Here is a 20732-nt window from a genome sequence, read left to right as displayed (position 1 = left end):
AATCTTCTGTACATATTTTTTGAGGGGGAAAGAAAATATTCATTCCCATGTTTTTGTGCAGAATATGTAGCCAGCTGCTATCTCTTTCCCCACAAGCTTCTGTCTCTTCCTAAAAATCTTATTTTTGTCTTCACTGTAGCATAGAGAATATGAGAACTGGGCGGGGGGGGGGTGAAGGTCAGTGGTTTGCAACATTTGGCAGAACCAATACCTAATTTTATGTTGAATTCAGCTTACTGGTTATCAAAATGGCACTTGTTATTAGGGTTCTAAGGTAAGTGCCTGGTCAGCTGCCCAACAAGGAAATCACAAATTTATATTCCTTACTCGGTTTTTTTTTTTATGTTTTTGCAATGCAAATGGATTTAAGTGGCTTGCCCAAGGCCACACAGCTAGGTAATTACTAAGTGTTTGAGACTGGATTTGAACCTAGGTACTCCTGATTCCAGAGCCAGTGCTTTATCCACTGCACTACCCAGCTGCCCCACTCTTTTTTTCCCTCAAAGATTTTATTTTTATTTTTATTTTGAGTTTTACAATTTATCCCCTAATCTTGCTCCCCTCCCCCCACCTCCCACAGAAGGCAATTTGTTTCCATAGTATACATTGATCCAAATTGAATATGATGAAAGAGAAATCATATCCTTAAAAAAAGAAAAATAAAGTATAAGAGATAGCAAAACTACATAATAAGATAATGGGTTTTTTCCTAAATTGAAGGTAATAGTCTTTGGTCTTTGTTCAAATTCCACAATCCCTTCTCTGGATACAGATGGTATTCTCCAAAGCAGATAGCCCAAAACTGTCCCCTGGTTGTTGCACTGAATGAATGTGTCCATCAAGGTTGATCATCATCCCCATGTTGCTGTTAGGGTGTACAATGTTTTTCTGGTTCTGCTAATCTCACTCAACAGTGTTGTATAATGATTTCTAATAGAACAATAGTATTCCATGACATACATATACCACAATTTGCTAAACCATTCTCCAGTTGAAACACATTTACTTAATTTCCAATTCTTTGCCACCACAAACACAGCTGCTATAAATATTTTTGTACAAGTGATGTTACCCTTTTTCATCATCTCTTCAGGGTACAGACCCAGTAGTGGTAATGCTGAATCAAAGGGTATGCACATTTTTGTTGCCTTTTGGGCATAATTCCAAATTTCTCTCCAGAAAGGTTGGATGAGTTCACAGCTCCACCAACAATGTATTAGTGTCCCAGGTTTCCCACAACCCTTCCAACAATGATCATTATCCTTTCTGGTCATACCTCAGAGATGCTTTAATTTACATTTCTCTATTAAGTAATGATCTAGAGCAATTTTTCATATGACTATGGATGGCTTTGATCTCCTCATCTGTAAATTACTTTTGCATATCCTTTGACCATTTGTCAATTGGGGAATGGCTTTTTAACAAAAAAATGACTCAGTTCTCTGTGTATTTTAGAAATGAGTCCTTTCTAAGAAATACTAGTTGTAAAGATTGTTTCCCAGGTTACTACATTTCTTTTCCTCTTGTTTACAGTGGTTTTAACTGTGCAAAAGCTTTTTAATTTAATATAATCAAAATCATTTAGTTTGTTTTTAGTGATGTTCTCTATCTCTTCCTTGGTCATAAACTGCTTCCCTTTCCATAGATCTGACAGGCAAACTACTCCTTGATCTTCTAGTTTGCTTATAATATGGTTATGTCTAAATTCTGTATCCATTTGGATCTTCCATACTAACTTCCAATTTTCCCAGAAGTTTTTATCGAAGAGAAAGCATTTATTCCAATAGCTGAACTCTTTGGGTTTATCAAACAGCAGATTACTATAATCATTTCCTGCTATTGCATCTAGTCTATTCCACTGTTCCACCACTCTATTTCTTAGCCAATACCAGACAGTTTTGATGACTGATGCTTTATAATCCTTACTCTTTTTTAATGTTCATCTGCACAACAGCATTTTCTGAGAGCCCATAGTAATGTTCGTTTTGTCTAGAAGTGGAAAAAAAATTGATGGAAGTATGCTTTTAATAGTTATTTATTCATTTCTTAAAACTCATTATACCTTTGGTGAAATACTACACTTTAATTCCCTCATTTTTGTTACCTCCTTAAATAAACATATAATGTAAAGAGAAAATTGTCAAATAAGCAAGGGGTGACAAGCTGCATTTGTTTTCACTATGTATTATGCCCCAAATTCTTGAGATATTATGAGTGCAATGGTATTCCCTAAACAGTGAAACCAATAGGAAGCTGGGACACAATGAACCAATAGAAATATAGATTTCAAGGGTTATCTTATTGCCCATTTCAGTGGAAGAAAGTAGAAGAAAAAAAGAATTAGAATAGGTGGAATGAATTTGGTTCAATATATGTTCCAAGATTGGCTATGGTGGTCAAGTGGCTGTTTTCACTCCATAAGGATACATTTGCTTACTGTGAGTAATATAACATTATCTTGTTTTTGAGTATTAAGTAGATGAAAAATTAAGCAACCTTTCAGTATATCTTTTGATATACTTAAAATAGTCATTAGGGTAGAGACCTGGTTATTAATTTATCTGAGTCCCATCACTAGTGAGGGTGGAAGGTGGTCAGCAGTCAACACTTACTACTTAAAACAATAGCATGAAGGGGACAAAGGCCTGTTTCTAAAAGGGAGTGATGGTGTATATAGTTAAGGAACAAGATCACACTAAAGGTGATCACACCTTCTACCTTACAAGTGAATCTCAATGCTCCCTGATTTTAAAGGAAGGTAATTGTATTTGGCAGAAACTTCACAGTGGAAAAGCAAATCCCATCCCACCCCCCAGAATAAGGACATCTTCAGCCCACAATACTACTCTGTGTACACATTGCTGGAGATCACTATCTAGAATCATCTCTCCACATATGATTTTCAACTACAGATAGGATGAGTCTTTATAAGTTTTCTAGTAATGCTTGCTTCTCAACATTTTTTCCTCAGTATCTGGCCCAGAGAGTCAGCTCATTTTCAGAGGAGTTGGCAAACACATACATAGAAGTAGAGATTGAAACTGCCTTTGTCCATTAGTCAGTCTTTCCAAGATGAAAATCTTGCTGATAGTCCCCATGGGTTTGTTAGAAATGTTTTTCTCAAAAGCCTCCTGCTCTTAGACACTAGGCTAGGTATAATCAAAGTACTTAGCAAAAAATTTATCACCATCATTGTCTAGTGTCAGGATACCTTAGACTGTGTCCAGAGAAGGTTCCAGGATCAACACTTCCATATTACTTTGCATCTGCCTGCATTTATCTTTGAGATTTTAATTTGGTGGGTGAGTTATCTGTCCATTCACACTGGTCTCTTCAGATAACCAGTTTGCTTCCTCATTGGAAGCATTTCTTTTTTAAAATAATCTTCCTATCCTTCCTGGCCTGTCTCCTCCCAAAAAAATTAATTCCGTGGGATCCTAACTCTTTATCTAAGCTAATCTGCTCTCCCACATTAAAGGGTGCATACAAGATTAAGCTGCCTCTTTATCAGAAAATCTAATGTGGCCACTTTCCCCCAAAAGTTATCATAATTTCTACCCTAATAAGCAGTGCTGTGTAAGGCAGTGTTGTATAACAGAACTTTCCCTTTTGAATCTTTCCATTTTTAAAATGAAATTACCATTAAAACAGGCAAAACATTATAAGCTATTCTGTCTTTGGCAAAGAGAAAAAGCTCCAGTAGATGCTTTGAATTACTGAATTCCCCCATCCCTGTTATATCTGATGCTTCTATGCAAGATTTATAATCCATTTTATGAATTCTTCATCTTTCCAAATGGTTTGCAGTATATCCCCATGTCAAAATTACTTCTATTTTTTTCTTTCTTTGACTTTTGCCAAAATGCTGTCTACCACACTTTCCTTCTTTATGGCTCCTAGTTTACCTCAAATGATTGTATCACTTTGATATTCTTTTTTCTTCTCTTATTGCTAAAGCTAATCTTTCTATTACAATATTAAATGATAGTGATGATAATAGGCATCCTTGTTTCACCTCTGATCTTATTGAGAATAAGATTCTAGCTTATCCCCAAATGCATATAATGCTTGCTGGTTTTAAATATATATCTAAATATACATAAAAATATACATTTAGATATATATATATATATATATATATACTTCTTTCTAAGTGCTTTAAGTTTTTTATTTATTTTTAAGTTCTTTTCCCCCAGCTACATGCCAAAAGGAAGTTTCTACATTTACTTTACCAAACCATGAGTTTCAAATTCTCTCCCTTCATTCCACCCCACTCTCCTCACTGAGAAAGCAAGCCTCATGGTGTAAATTAAAAAGGGATAGCCATGAAAAACATTACTATAATAGTCACCTGGTAAAAGTAAATAACCCCCCCCCACACACACACACATACACATATACAAAGAAAGAGAAAATTCAAGAAAAATAAAGTGAGATAAAAAAATGTTTCAGTCTGTATTCAGACACCTTCAGCTCTGACTTTGGATTGGATAGCATTCTTTATCATAAGTCTGTGTGAGAAATTGCTTCAGTATTTTTTCCCAGTTGTTATTGCTAGGTATATTTCCCTGCATCCTATTTCCTCCACCCCAATTTATTCTATTCGATTCTCTCTCTCCTTTCATTTTGTCTCTCCTCAAAAATGTATTGCAGGGGTAGCTAGATGGCACAGTGGATAGAGCACTGGTCCTGGAGTCAGGAGGTCCTGAGTTCAAATGTGACCTCAAATACTTAATAATACCTAGCTGTGTGACCTTGGGCAAGTCACTTTAGCCCCATTGCCTTGCAAAAAAAAAAAGTGTATTGCATCTGACTACCCCCTTCCATGATCTTTCCTCTCTTCTATCACCTTCCCCCAGGCTCCTTTTTCCCATCTCTTTCCTATTTTCCTCTAGGGTAAGATTATATGTTATTCCCTCTCTGAGCCACTTCTGATACCTCTTTGTTCCCTTTCTCCCAGTACATTCCTTTCTGCCCCATTAACTACACTTTTTATTATATCTTCAAATTCAACTCCCTCCTATGCCTAGTCTACATAAGCTCCTTCTAACTGCTCTAATAAATGAGAAAGTTCATGTGCCTATTATCAGGATCATCTTCCCATGCAGAAATACAAGCAGTTCAAAATCATTAAACCCTCATAATTTGCCCTTCTTGTCCACCCTCTCTGTGCTTCACCTGAGTCCTGTACTTGAAGAACAAACATTCTATTCAGTTCTGGTCGTTTCATCAGGAAAGTCTGAAAGTTCCCTATTTCATTGGATATCATCCACGTTTTCCCTTGTGCTGTAGACCAGATCATATTCTCCTCAAAGGGTCTGGGTCTCTCTGAGTTAGGGTCTTTTCCTTCCAAGAATTTTTTCTGTGGATCCACCTTTCCACTGACCTGTCTTCATTTTGCTAAGACCTTGAGTTGGAGAGGGGCTGGTTCACAGAGGTTTGGTGTTGGGATCCCTAGAGGCTTTACTCACTGAGTGCAATATCTCCAGCTAGTCAGTAGGGGGTGCTAGAGGATTTTCTCACTGAGTGTAATTTCTCCAGCTGGCCAGTAGGGGATGCTGGCTGCTTTCTCTGGAATGTCTATGACCTTGATTGAGGCCTTCTCCCTTGGCCTGAAGGGAGCTGTTAAATACTTTTGTCTTCAATCAATGGTGGGCTCCACCCTGGGTTGAGATCATCCCTCTCCCTATTGTCAGCTGGGCTGGTTCTCCTGCTCACACATCTGTCCCTGGGGCAGAAGGTCTGCAATTGTGCTTGTTCTGGGAAGAGGCTTCAGCTGTAAAGGAGGCCTGGACTCAGAATGCTCCCCTCAGCCGTGCTGGCAAGCTCCAGAGGGTCAGCTCCAACACCAACGCCTCTGCTCCCTAGTTGACCCAAGCCCCCGCTGTCTAGCCCTGCTGCTGATCAAGCAGGTCCGGTTCTTGAGCCCTCAGGCTCCCGGGCTGGTTTGGAGAGCTCAAAGGAGTCCTGGCCTTAACTCTGCCATCTTGGCTCCACCCCATCTACTCCTTTCAACAATTATATACAGTTACCAATTTTCACCAACTCAATTTTCCCATTTGCATAATATTATGAACTGGCTATCTCTCCTTTCTCATCCTTCTTCTCCCCCATACCTTGAGTCAAGTAAAATTCTTCAGATTCCATATAGTCTCTCTTTTTCATTCATTCATTTTGTGAGGCAATAAAAATTAAGTGATCATATTTTCTAATTCAATTATATTAGTATGCTGCATTCTTTCTGAGATAGCTATCTCTTCCTCATTCTCTTTCTCTCTATACTTTGAGCTGAGTGAAATTCCTCAGTTTAAACATGTTCTCTAATATAATTAAATCGGTATTTTACCCTTCTTGTATGTCACATCAATTAGCAAGGCCATAAGTATTACTAACCCAAACAAATATTTCATTTGATTCACTTTTCAACATTTTTCTTTCTGATATCATTTCCAGGAATGTGGGGCATGTCCAAGGATTTCATTTATAATATTCTAGTAAATAATATCATCTGCTGTCCTTCTTTAACCATAAACTATCACTTTTAACTTCTTTTCTGAATGGCAGAGATAAATATAAGCATAAAAAAAGCATAAAAATTCTGTTAGTTACAGGACACCAATTATATCTCATCATAAAAGGAAAACTATTTCTAATAAAACAAAAAACTTTATTATTTGTGATCCTGCTCCCTCTCTCAGCCCATAATTTGTATTACAAAACATTTAAAGTCTGCCCCCAACCCTTACATTTTTAAATCTCCAGAATGGAAAATTCCACAAATATTTTTTAAAATGATAACTATAGTACTGGTTTTCAAACTATGTCATAGAATGCCAAACTCTATTGAGTTACTTAAACAAATTATTCCCTACATTCATTTTCAAATTTTGATTATAATTTCTTTTTAAAAAGGGCAAAAGGTCAAATTTTCATCTTACCGTACATATAGCTTGAGTCAAATGTTTGCATCCTTGGCGGTGAGCATTACTCATTGCATCAGGCCTTCCAAAGGAAAAAAAATAAAAAGAAATATTTAAATCTATTCATTAGATTAGAAAATTTTAAAATTAAACAAAAATACATAATACTTACTGTTTCCTATACCATGAAAGAACTCCATGTTCTAATACTACCCAGCACAGTTTCCAACCAAAAAATCTAGAACTCTGAGGAAAAATTAAACCATTCATCAAGTTAATATATAATTTAAGTCCAGATATTTGAATTTTCAAAAGTACTACTGCAATTTCTTTTTATAAAAAACTTTTTAGTTAAGTTGTATTATAAGATGTTAATCAAGGATCAAATATAATCTTAGGTACTATATAAAGTTAAAAAAATTCTTGTTCTTCTTTGCATAATTAAATGGTTATTTGTTGATGATGAGGCTCAAAATTTAAAAAAAAATTAAATAGTAAAACCAAAACAAGTGCCATATTCGGTCAGACAATAGTCAATACAAATTAAGTATTCTTTCTCTGAAACTTAGTTATAAAGGGAAATTTTATGGTGATGACTTCAAATTCTTAATGAACTTACTTCACAGAAAAAAAAACCTTTATTTAAAGAAGACCTACAAAGATGGTTCATATTAAAAACTGAACCATAATATTTGTTACAAATAGGCTATAAAATAATTCAGGACAAATTAAGCATCCTCTTCATATCATAAAAAGGGACTCAGCTTTTAGCATTATGAAAATATTCCAGAGTGAGCTACAAGTATATTACAGACAAGATTCTTGCATTAAGTAGGAAGTTAGATTAGATGACTCTTTTAAACAAAAAATCCCCAGCTGAAGCTTATAAAACCACATCTTCTCTGCTTCAAAATTTCTAATAGCCAAAACAAAGCAAGAGACTTACCTTCCACAGAGGACCCTCATATCGTTTCAATACTCTGTAGACAACCTATTAAAATATTTTCTCATTAAAATGACATTTTTATAACATCATACTTTTTCTTTCTAAAATAATTATGTTTGCAAGCATTTGAAGTACCCACACATACCTTATTAACACCAAGTACATGTTTCATTTCTAAACCTTGGGCTAGGTCAAGAGGTCTTTGATCTATATAAAAGCAATGAGAAAAAAAAATATCCAGAATATAAGGGTATATAAGTAGTCTAGTGTTCCAATTGTGATGTATAATTAGCATTCCTCTATTCTATCACTCTTTCTTTTCTACTCCATCACAATTACCTACATGAATTTCCCATTGCATATCATATCTTTTGTTTTGTCCTATAGTGCATCCTTTTTAATAACCATCAATCGATCTCTGCCAAGATTTAAGATAACCCAGAAGTCTTGGAATTCTAGGGGGAAATGAACATTAATGTAATTTCACCTAACCAGCTTCATACTTAGGAAAATTTTTAGATGTAAAAATAAACTTATTGCTTCATTAAATGGCAGATGGTGAAAGTGTTCTAAAAATTGAGCTTCACTTTAGCCTCTTAGGCCAAGAAAAAGGGTTTAAAGTTTATATTGGAGTAAAATTCCAGCACCTTTGAGCTATATTTTTGTACATGCTCAGAGTACCATGCTTCAGTGAATGAATGTTAAAATATGGCATCTTTGAGGTTATTTATGTGAATGTCTAGGGCACTCTTAAGAGAGGAAATCACCTCTACTAATCGAGAGATGTCAAGAACCATGAGAGATTAAATGATCTGTCCAAGGTCATTGTCAGTATGTGTCTGGCAGGACTTGAGGATGGCTCTCTATTCAGTGTAAAATGCTACTTTTAATTATTTGTATAAAAAATAAACAAGCTTCTAGACACAAAAATCAACAGGCTGCTATGAAAGGACTAAATCTACAAAACAGAAGAGCTCCTATCCTCAAAGCTTTACAGTCTAGCTGATGAAATGTATGTATGAAAGAGCATGACAGAGTTTAATTCAGTTATATAATACGTTCATGAGTTTCTTCAAACTAATTTCCTAAAGTATGAAACTCATAACAAACTTACTAGGATAATTTGATATTAATTTTTAATCAAAACAGCAATTAGATAATACTAAAATAGTTCTTGTGATAATTAGAAATAATCTCTGAGAAGTAAGGGGGAATAGTGAATAGACAATAGAGTCAAGCTTGAAGCCAGGAAAAATAGGCTCAATTCCTACCTTGGACACAGACTGGCAGTGAGAGCCCAGGCAAGCCAGGTTCCCCTTTCATGGCTCATCTGGGACACTCTCTATAGAAAGCTAGCTGACCTGCATGAATTGAGAAAGTTTCCTTACCTGGGAGTTCATGAGATCACTGAGATCACAGGTCTAATCTCTATCCCCATCCCTAATTATTTGGAAATAAAATAAATTTTTTCAGGTGTGTGTGAATGTTTTTTCACTTTAAAGATTAAACAATGAACTATCTTATTCAATAATTTAATGAAAGCTCTTTGGTAAAAATGAATAATGTCACATCTATTTTTATTGAATTTGTAATTCATGAGATAATAAATATTTAAATTCACTCCTGCTTACCATTTTTATTTCTCAGATTAGGGTCAGCCCCACTTTTTAAAAGTTTTAAGGCACATTGCTTGTGGGCACGATAGGCTGCACAGTGCAGAGGTGTATTTCCCATTTGATCAGAACAGTTAACATCAGGAGGATTTGGTCTGTTGAGCTGAAAATGACAGGATTGCTTCAAATAAGTTATTACTCAAATAAGTTATAAACATTTATAACTAACAACTCATTAATGGAATAACAGTACCTGTTTTAAAATGGATAAATTTATAATTTAAAAGTTCATTAGATATATTCTAATTCATAGTCAATTTCACTAATCTTCATTATTCTGAATTCCCCACTTCAGATAACAAAGTAATCTAATAAATATGTTATGGAATACATAACATTTTGTAATTTTAAGATTGCATTTTTTTTACAAAATTAAAAAAAATGTTTTTCTTTTAAAAGAAAGGGGCTAAAAATTTGCCAATCAAAGAAACGGTTGTTAGAGTACAGTGAACAAGCCAAACAATAACTCAGTTGAAAGATGGAATAGCTTAGATGAAATTCAGGATCAATTAAGAGTTTAAGGCCCTTAAAGAGAATTGCAGAAAATAGAATAAAAGAAATAATAATAATATGAAGGGAAAAAGAGGCAAACAAGGACAGTGAATTTATGACTAATCTCACAACAACTCTGGTAGGTAAATGTTGTTATCCACATTTAACAAGTGAGATAATGGAGACAGAGAGTGGTAAACTGATTTGCCCAGGGTCACAAAGCTAAGGAACTGAGGGTAGATTCAGCTTTAGATCTTCCAATCTCTGTCTCTAAAACTCTATGCCACATAGCTACCTATGTGAAAGGTGCTGGACATAAAAAGATTTTTTAAAAAAGTCCCAACCTAGGGGAATTTGCAGACTATTAAAGGGAATAAGTCATATTACAGAAAGAGATATAATTGAGGGGCGGCTAGGTGGCGCAGTGGATAAAGCACCGGCCCTGGAGTCAGGAGTACCTGGATTCAAATCCAGTCTCAGACACTTAACAATTACCTAGCTGTGTGGCCTTGGGTAAGCCACTTAACCCCATTGCCCTGCAAAAAAAACAAAATAAATAAAAAAAAATTTAAAAAAGAGAGATAATTGAGGATACAGCCTGATAGAGGCAGAGATTTTACAAAATTATGAAAAGAGAACATTTTAGGTTGGTGAAAATCTTCATAGAAGAAGTGGTACTTGAATTGAGGACTCAAAGAGAAGTATTTTTAAAAAGGAAGGGGAGTTTATTTTAAAAAAGAAGGAATGACTTCCAAATATGACCGATGGCATGAATGAAGTGGGAAGTAGCATTATGAGATTAAGGAAGAGCTAGTATAGTTTAGTTGTAAGGTAGAGTAATGTGCAGGAAAATAACAGTGAAATGACTGGAAAGAAAAGATAGGTTAGAATAAGGCTGTAGGATGCTTTAAAAGTCCTTTTAAGGAGTTAATATTTTAGTCTATAAATAATACAAAGTCACTAAACTCATTTTTAAAAAGTGTTTTAATCTTGATTTTCAGTTCTCTTAGAAAAAGATTATTTAAATTAACAATGAATGAAATTTGTTATTAACTGTATAGAGGATAAACAAAAAATACTTCATGACTTGCTTATTCTTTTAAAAAAATTAATTTTTTTTTACCAATGTTGACAGTTCTATTGTGTTTCCTTCTCTTGCTGCTTCCAAAAGTAAGTCTTCAAGTTTTCTTTGCTGAGTCCTTTCTACAGCTGTTGGTGAGATCATTTTCCAAAAATTTCACATAAAAAAATAGAAGTAAAGTGATTTTGATGTTTCCATTACATAGTTTCTAACCTCTTTACTTCTCTTTAATCTCTCCCTATCAAATGGCTCCTTCCTTACAGTCTAACAGACAGATCTGTCTCCCTCATATTAAAAAAAAACCCAAAACACTCCTTTGAATCTTTCATTTCTACACATATACATCAGTGTGTACACATACAAATATACACATACATACACATGTGTGTATATTATCTATTATCTTTCCCTCTTTTTAGCTAAATTCTTGGGAAAACTTCCCTTCCTCTTAATCCCTTTCAGTTTCTGATCATTGTCATCATTCCACCAAAACTGCTCTCTCCAAAGTTATCATTGATTTCTTGCTAAAACCAATGACTTTTTCCCTCAATCTTCATTTTCCTCACTCCCTCTTCAGCTTTGAGGGTACTGATAACCCTCCTCTCTCTCTAGGTTTCTGGGAAATTCTTCATTCTTCTATTTATTAAACCACTCCATCTTAAGTGTTCTTTGCTGGATCTTCACCCAGCTCACATCCTTTAGCCATGGAAGTTTCACAGGGTTCTATTTCAGGGCCTCTTCTCTTTTCTCTCTATCCTATTTCTCACATCAGCTCCCATGTATGTAATTATCATTTCTATGCTGATGTCTCAAATCTTCCTATCAAGCCCTACATAAATCTCTCTGAACTCCAATCTCTTATTTCCAACTTCCTTTCAGAAATCTCAAATTGAATATCCAACAGACATCTTAAATTTAAAATGTGCAGGGGCAGCTAGGTGGCGTAGTGGATAAAGCATTGGCCTTGGAGTCAGGAGTACCTGGGTTCAAATCCGGTCTCAGACACTTAATAATTACCTAGCTGTGTGGCCTTGGGCAAGCCACTTAACCCCATTTGCCTTGCAAAAACCTAAAAAAAAAAATTAAATGTGCATAAGTGAACTTATTATTTTTGTCCCCTCATCTTCTACTTTCCTATTATTGTGGAGGGCAACATCATTCTTCTAGTCCTGCAGTAGCAACACACCCTAGGAGTCATCTTCGACTCCTCTCTATCCCTCACCCTCTCATATCTAATTTTATGTCAAGGATTTTTCACCTGAGCAATCTCTCTCAAATATGACTTCTTCTTTCCTCTAACACTGCCACCCCCCCACACACCCCTGCAGGTCCTCATCACCTCACACCTGGACTACTGCAGTCAACTGCTAGTTAGTCATTCTGTCACAAGGCTCTTCTCACTCTAGTTCATCCTCCTTCCAGTCATCAAAGTGATTTTCCTCAAACACTGGCCCTACCATGTTACCCCCTCCTTGTCCACATAATACCTTCAGGATGAAATACAAGATGTGCTACTTGGCATTCAAAAGCCTCCTTATATTAGCCCTACCCCCCTACATTTCCAGCCTTCTTTTCCTAAACCACACACCCCCAAAGCTCCCAACTCCATGGTACTCCTTGATTCAACGATACTGACGTTCTTCTAGTAGCACAAACCACTCATCTCTTGCCACCATGGTCATTTCCTATGGCCAGCAGTAGTCTCTCCTACCTAGAATGCTGCATCAACTCGATTCCACTTCTGAATTCCTTGGCTTCCTACAAGTCCCAACAAGGATGCTACCTCTGACAGAAAGTCATGCCTCTGAATGCTAGGGTCTTCTCTCTTTATCCTATATACATTGCTGTTCCACACACACACACACACACACACACACACACACTAAATTATGAGCTCCTCAAAGGCAAAGAGTGGCTTTTCCTTTTTAGCCCAGCACTTAGTACAGGGCTGGGCACTCTATAAATGCTTATGGAATGACTGATGCTCTTTAGGACAAAAACAAAACAATATTTTTTTCTCTATTCTTGTTACCTAACTGAATCCAATTTCTCAGTCTTATTTCTTCACAGCTAAATAGACTAGTTTTCAATATTGAGATCTTCCTTAATGTTCTTCCAATATTCTATTAGTACTACATTCATTAACAATAACAAATTGTTGATTCCTACAATAGGCATAATAAGGTACTTTTTTTACTTACTAATAATGAAGGTAAAAGCCCCTTGGTTTATGGTCTCTAAATTATGAAAAAGTAAAATAAATAAATTGATTACAAGAGAAAACAACAAAACTACAAAAATCCATATCATTAGTTCATTGGGCACTGAGGCAGGAGTTGAACAGAGGTTAAAATTGATGGAATCATAAATAAAGTGAAGAAACGGACATACTTTGAGAGTCACTACAACCATTTATATTGGGATTCTATGCACTTTGATCCAAAGCTTATCAACATAAATTAACATGTAAAGGACTCAGGTTAAGGCAAAAGTATAAATCAGTCTAGTTTCAACAGAGATGAAAAGTAACTTCAATAAGTAGATAAGAACATCTGCTGATAAAGTAGATCAGTTTTGATAGGGTGAACACACATTCATTAAGTTAAAAAAACGTCTATTATGTGCCAGGCCCTGTGCTTAGTGCTGACTGGGAGGATTAGCAAAGACATTTACTTTTTAATGCTGTTTAAGTTTCCCTGCATATTTCCCCATCTCTTTCATTCACTTTCTTTTTTGCTGAAAGTTATGTTTTACCTTTTTTGTGTCACCTTCTCTCTTTTTTTAAAGATTTTATTTATTTTGAGTTCTACAGTTTTTCCCCTAATCTTACTTCGCCCCCCCCCACAGAAGGCACTTTGCCAGTCTTTACATTGTTTCCATGGTATACATTGATCCAAATTGAGTGTGATGAGAGAGAAATCAAATCGTTAAGGAAGAAACAAAGTAAAAGAGAGAGAGCAAGATCAGACAGTAAGATATCAGGTTTTTCACAGTTCTTTCTCTGGATACAGATGGTATTCTCCATCAAGGATAGCTCCAAATTGTCCCTCATTGTTGCACTGATGGAATGAGCAAGTCCTTCAAGGTTGAACATCACTCCCATGTTGCTTTTAGGGTGTACAGTGCTTTTCTGGTTCTGCTCATCTCACTCAGCATCAGTTCATGCAAATCCCTCCAGGCTTCCCTGAATTCCCATCCCTCCTGGTTTCTAATAGAACAATAGTGTTCCATGACCTACATATACTAGTTTGCTAAGCCAATCCCCAATTGAAGGACATTTACTTGATTTCCAATTCTTTGCCACCACAGAAAGGGCCACTATGTGTCACCTTATTTCTTTAACTCATCACAATCTACTGTTTTTCCTTCCCATTCTATTGGAATTGAATTCTCAAAGGTAATCAATAACCTCCTAAATCACCACATCCAGTGACATCCAATCCTAATTCTCCTTTCATTTTCTGCAACATCTGACACTCCTTTGTCTTTAACATTCTCTTCTTCCTTAGCTTCTAGGATGCTACACTATATACTATATACATCACTTCCACTCTCCATTCTATTACTATATTTCATTCTTTTTTACAGTTTCACTTTCTCTTCTGACTACCTAAATAAAGGGCATTTTCCCCAAAGATCAGATGTGAAAACTCTGCTTTTCATTTACTATGGCTTTTCCCTCAGAAAGTCTCATGGTTTTAACTGCCCTCTATGAACTTAAAGATTACTCTCAAATTTTTACCTCCAAATCTAGATGTTTCCACTTCGATATCAATTACAAATTTACAACCTCAAACAGAACCACCCTACTACTTGAAAATTCTTATGATTATCCCTTGTGAGTGCAACAACAAATTCCCAAAAGACAGAATAAATCTTTTCCATATTTCTCAAGTCTCCAATCCTGCTAATAATCTTCATTCTTAGTAGATAACCCTGATCCTATGTTACTTAAAAACATCAAAGACATGTATTATAAGGTAACTGATTTTTCTCCTTCATAAAAATACATCCCTACCAATACACACAAAGACACACTCCTACACATGCCAATTATATCTTCAATAAGATAACTAACAATTCTTTCAGTTACCTCAGATTCAAAACTGGTGATAACTTTGATTAATCATGCTCCTCTACCCATTTCTTTCACCTCCAAAGAACCTTAAGATCCTTGAGTGAGAAAACAACATTAAGCTTTTACTATTAGTGTTTTACAGTAATCCCCAAAATTATCTGTGACAAATTCTCATCTGGTGTCTTCTAGAACACATTTTTTTATTAAGATTTTTTTTTGCAAGGCAAATGGGGTCAAGTGGCTTGCCCAAGGCTACACAGCTAGGTAATTATTAAGTGTCTGAGACCGGATTTGAACCCAGGTACCCCTGACTCCAGGGCCAGTGTTCTAACCACTGCGCCACCTAGCTGCCCCTAGAACACTTTTCAAAAGAGGGAATTCATCACCTGAAAATGAATGTCCATTCCAGTTCTGGGCCAATCTTTGTGCTAAATTTCTTCCCAATATTCTGCTACTTTGTTTCCCATAGAATTTAAACTCTTTCATGTGAAAAGCAACCATATACTTCATGACTACTACAATCTAATCCTCAAGTCTTCTTTTCCCTAGGATAAGTTTCCTATGGAGATGCTCATAACTTTTATTTAATGCTTTAAGGTTAAAATATTTGTCTGTTAAAATGCTTTTCACCCCCTTCATTCTTAGTCATGTTCCATATAGATTAAATTTCTAAGGAGTTAGTTTCTGGACAGGTAATCGGTTATTGTATTTACAGGCAAAATTGTATTACCTTCAAGCATGTTTCTTATTTCTTTGTCATGAGTAACTTCTTTTGCTGTCTGTCCACTCCCATTCACAACAGCAGCATCTGCATTATGCTCTAAAAGAAGCATTACCAATTCCTACAAAAGTAAAGAAATGATTATTAGCTATTACTAAGATTTAAGATCTCATTATTATGACATTGGGGATCTGAGGCAAAAAGACAAACATAGAAAGTATTTCTGAACACATTTATTACATCAACAAACGGCCAACTTAGTGTCCAAATGGATAATATAACAGATTTTACTATAATGATTGCCTAGTTCAATTAAAATCAAGAAATTGATTACATATATAAGGCAATATTTAAATTCTTCTTAAGAGTAATTAATTTGTGAGTGGATATATGTGTGTATGTAACAAGAGTGATATAATTCACCCCTATTCCAAGGAAAAATCAAGGAGCAAATTCAGAAACAAACAGCAGAGATATGTCTAGTACCCTGCTAGCAGAAGAGGATCTCAGGTTCAATTTCTAGCCCACTCTGAAGACTACAAAGAAATAATTAGGGCAGGAACCCTAGATTAACTGGAAGCCTAAAGTTAGAGGAGAAATTGGAAGTAAAATTTTACTAGTGGGGGACTTCAACTTTACCACCTCATTATGAAATAAATCAAACCACAAAATAAAGGAGAAAGGAGTTAAAGAAATGAATAAAATTTTAGAAATATAGATATAATAGACCTCTGGAGAAAACTGAACAGGAATAGAATGAAATATACGTTTTTCTCAGTGGTACAAGGCACATACACAACAACCTCACAACCTAATGCAGAAAAGCAGAAATATTAAAAGCATTCTTTTCAGATCATAATGCAATAATATTATATTTGAAAAAGGGTCATGGAAGCACAGATTTAAAATTAATTGAAAACTAAATACTCTAACCCAAAAGAATGAGTGGGTCAAAGAATAAATTATAAATAATCTCATTAATGATCTCAATCTCAAAGAGAATGCTGAGACCACATATCAAAATTTATGGAATTTAACCACAGCAATTTTTAGGGGAAAAATTTAAATCTCTAAATGTTTACATCAGTAAAAAAGAGAAAGAAAAGATGAATGAAATGGGCATGTAACTAACAAAAACCAGCAAAAAAATCATTAAAAATCCCAAATTAAAAACTGAATTAGAAATCCTGAATCTCAAAGGACAAATTAGTAAAAATTGAAAATAAGAAAACCAATAAACTAATAAGTAAAATTAGGAGTTGATTTTATGAAAAAACAATAAAATAGAAAAATCACTGATTAATTTGATTTAAAAAAAGAAATAAGAAAACTAAATTACTCATACCAAAAATGAAAAAGGTGAATTCATCACCAATGAAAAGAAAATTAAAGCAATATTAGGAGCTATTTTGTCCAATTATATGCCAAATAAATCTCATAACCTAGATAACCTAGGTAAAATATAAATTGCCCAGATAAACAGGAGAGAAAATAGAATATATAAAGATCTCATCTTAGAAAAAGAAATTGAACAAGACATCAATGAGTTCTCTAGTAAAAAAATTGCCAGGACAGGGTAGAATACAAAAGTGAATTATGCCAAACATTTGGAGAATAAACTTTGGACAAAATACAATACTTGGTTCTTTTAAAATTACAAGGTATAGGAATAAAAGGAACTTTACTAATTTCTATCTAACACTATCAGCAAGCACTGTCTGTAAGGGGGACAAGCAGGAAACTTTCTCAATTAGATAGGAAATAAAGTAAGAGTGCTCACTCTCACATTATAATTCAATATTGTATTGAATTAACTGGACTGAAAGAAGTTAAATAAGCAATGAGGAAACAAAACTATTACTCTTTGAAGATGACATGACTGTATACTTGGAGAGTCCTTGAGAAAAAACTTTAAAAAAAACTAGTTGAAATAATTAAGAACTTTAAAAAAATTACAGGATGTAAAATAAACCCACATAAATCATCAAAATTTCTATATATTACCAACACAGACCAGCAGCAAGATAATAGAAAAAGAAATTCCATTTAAACTAACCTGACAAGATAACTGAAAGAAGCTAAGAAGCTCCTTGAGCTTTTCCTAATTTCCCTCTGAAATAACCTTAAATGAAGCTTCTTAACATATTCTGAAGCTGTAGAACTCACAAAAAGACAAAGTAAAATGACTTCCAGTTCAAGATATCTTAGAAGGACTTCAGGAGAGTTCTGACTCATTTGAGGAAAATGGAAGAGTAGTCTAGGGGGACAGCTAAGTGGTTCAGTGGATAGAGCACTGGCCCTGGAGTCAGGACTATCTGAGTTCAAATCTGACCTCAGACATCAGACACTTAATAATTACCTAGCTGTGTGGCTTTGGGCAAGCCACTTAACCCTATTGCCTTAAAAAAAAACTACAAAAAAAAAAAAAAGAAATAATTCAAATGCCAAGGAGCCATAGTCAGGATTACAAAGGACTAAGCACTTCAGCATAAAAGGATAGGAGTACCTGGAATATGATATTCCAGAGGACAAAAGAAACTTGGATTACAACCAAGAATCAACTGCTCTGCAAAATTTAGCATGTTCTTTTGGGAGAAAAGATGGGACATTCAAGGAAATAAGAGACTTTCAAATTTTCCTGATAAAAAGAATAGAAAATTCAATCTTCAAATACAAGATTCAAGAGAATTTTAAAAAGGTAAATGGAAAGAAAAAAATATTAGCTGATAAGACTAAACTGTTTACATCCCTACACAGTAAGGAAGAATTGTATTTCTATTAGGACCATTGGAAGGATTACATAGAGGGTGCAGGTATGTTGAATTATGATGTGATAATATTAAAAAAATAAGACATGGGGGGAAAAAAGGAACGTACTGGAAGAAGTAAAAAAAAGGATTAATTACATCACATGAAGAGGTACAGAGGATCTATTATGGTAGAGGAAATGAAAGGAAGGAATGAGTATTGATTGAATCTTATTCTCAAAAGATTTAATGCAAAGGGAATAACACACACTCCCAACAGGGTTTGGAAGTTTATTTTACCCTACAGAGAAACAGGAAGGGGAAAAAGGAGGGGCTGATAGAAGGAAGGGCAGAAATAGGAGGGAAAAAGGGGAAAGAAAAATGGTGGGGGCTAAGTGGCACAGTGGATAAAGCACCGGCGCTAGAGTCAGGAGGACCTGGGTTCAAATACTGTCTTAGACACCTAATAATTACCTAGCTGTGAGGCCTTGGGCAAGCTACTCAACCCCATTTGCCTTGCAAAAAACCTAAAAAAAATGGGGGAACTGATAGAACAGATTAAGAGAGGTGCTAGTCAAAAAGCAAAATATTAGTGAGGAGGGACAGAGTGAAAGGAGAGAGAAAAGCTAAAATGCGGGGAAAGAGGGTAGAGAGAAATAACAGAGCTAGTAATTGTAACTGTGAATGTGAATGGAATGAACTCTCTCATGGAATAGAAGTAGATAGCAGAGCAGATTAAAACTGTAGTTCCAAGATAAGTTGTTTATAAGAGACACATTTGAAGCAAAGAAGTACATAAAAAGTAAAGGTAAAAGCCTGGAGCAGACTATATTATGCATTAGATATAGTAAAAAAAAAAAAGGCAGGGGTAGCAATCCTGAACTCAGAAAAAGTAAAAACTAAAATAGACCTAATAAAAATTGGATATTGGGAAAAGGTACCAAAAGAGTAACACGAATACTAAATAAATACATACATATCTACATATACATCTACATATGTGTGTATATATATATATATATATATACACACACACGCTAAGTGAATGATAGGAAAAAATACATAGTAAAACTATAGTAGTGAGAGACTTCAACCTCGCTCTCTCAGAATCTTATCACACACACACACACACACACACAAAAACAGAAGAGAGAAGTGAAGGCAGTGAACAGAATCTTAGAAAAGTTAGGTATGATAGACCTTGGGAGAAAACTGAATGGAGATAGAAAAGAATATATCTTTTTCTCAGCAATACATGGCACATACACAAAAAATTGATCATGTATTAGAGCATAAAAACTTCAAAATCAAATGCAGAAAGAAATCTTTCTCGGATCATGATGCAATAAATATTATATGTGATAAATGGCCATGGAAAGAGGCTAAAAATTAAATGGAAATTAAGTAATCTAATCCTACAGAATGAATGGATCAAAAAATAAATCACAGAAACAATCAATGATGAAACAACATAAAAAAACTTTTGGGGTGCAGCCAAAGCTACATAATAATGATTAGGGAGAATTTTATATATCTAACTGCATATATGAATAAAATAGAGAAAGAAGAGATCAATGAATTGGGTATACAACTAAAAAAGCTAAAAAAAGAACATATTAAAAATTCCCAACTAAATATGAAATTAGGAATCCTGAAAATCAAAGAAGAGATTAATAAAATTAAAAGGAAGCAAACTATTGAATTAATTAAAAAAAAGAAAGAAAAAAGAATTAAGAATTGATTGTTGGGGGTGGCTAGGTGGCATAGTGGATAAAGCACCGGCCCTGGAGTCAGGAGTACCTGGGTTCAAATCTGGTCTCAGACACTTAATAATTACCTAGCTTGTGGCCTTGGGCAAGCCACTTAACCCCGTTTGCCTTGCAAAAACCTAAAAAATATAAAAATAAAAAAAAGAATTGATTGTTAGAAAAACCTCCAACAAAATAGATAAACCTTTGGTTAATTTGATTTTAAAAAAAGAAAATCAAATTACCAGTGTTAAAAATGAATTCATCATCAGTGAAGAGGAAATTAAAGCAATAGTTCAGAGCTATTCTGCCCATCGATATGTCAA

General features: G+C 34.9%; 1 protein-coding gene and 1 pseudogene across 8 annotated transcripts in view; both read right to left on the bottom strand.

Annotated features, from left to right (window-relative positions):
- The window catches only part of OSBPL1A (oxysterol binding protein like 1A), a 393082-nt gene that overhangs the window by 260055 nt on the left and 112295 nt on the right, over nucleotides 1-20732 (bottom strand). For all 8 annotated transcript variants that reach the window (XM_074207328.1, XM_074207333.1, XM_074207332.1 and 5 more), the window contains 7 exons: nucleotides 15921-16032; nucleotides 11155-11240; nucleotides 9498-9642; nucleotides 8012-8073; nucleotides 7867-7911; nucleotides 7093-7166; nucleotides 6939-7002 (listed from right to left, as the gene is read on the bottom strand). In XM_074207328.1, coding sequence (XP_074063429.1) covers nucleotides 6939-7002; nucleotides 7093-7166; nucleotides 7867-7911; nucleotides 8012-8073; nucleotides 9498-9642; nucleotides 11155-11240; nucleotides 15921-16032 — 588 coding nt within the window. The remainder of the gene's footprint in view (nucleotides 1-6938; nucleotides 7003-7092; nucleotides 7167-7866; nucleotides 7912-8011; nucleotides 8074-9497; nucleotides 9643-11154; nucleotides 11241-15920; nucleotides 16033-20732) is intronic.
- LOC141502549 (coatomer subunit zeta-1 pseudogene) lies at nucleotides 1996-6930 on the bottom strand (annotated as a pseudogene).

Source organism: Macrotis lagotis, chromosome X, assembly GCF_037893015.1.
Source record: "Macrotis lagotis isolate mMagLag1 chromosome X, bilby.v1.9.chrom.fasta, whole genome shotgun sequence".
Classification (NCBI taxonomy): Eukaryota; Metazoa; Chordata; class Mammalia; order Peramelemorphia; family Peramelidae; genus Macrotis; species Macrotis lagotis.
Note: the sequence above shows the minus strand (reverse complement) of the source record. Positions and strands in the feature narration are given on the sequence as shown.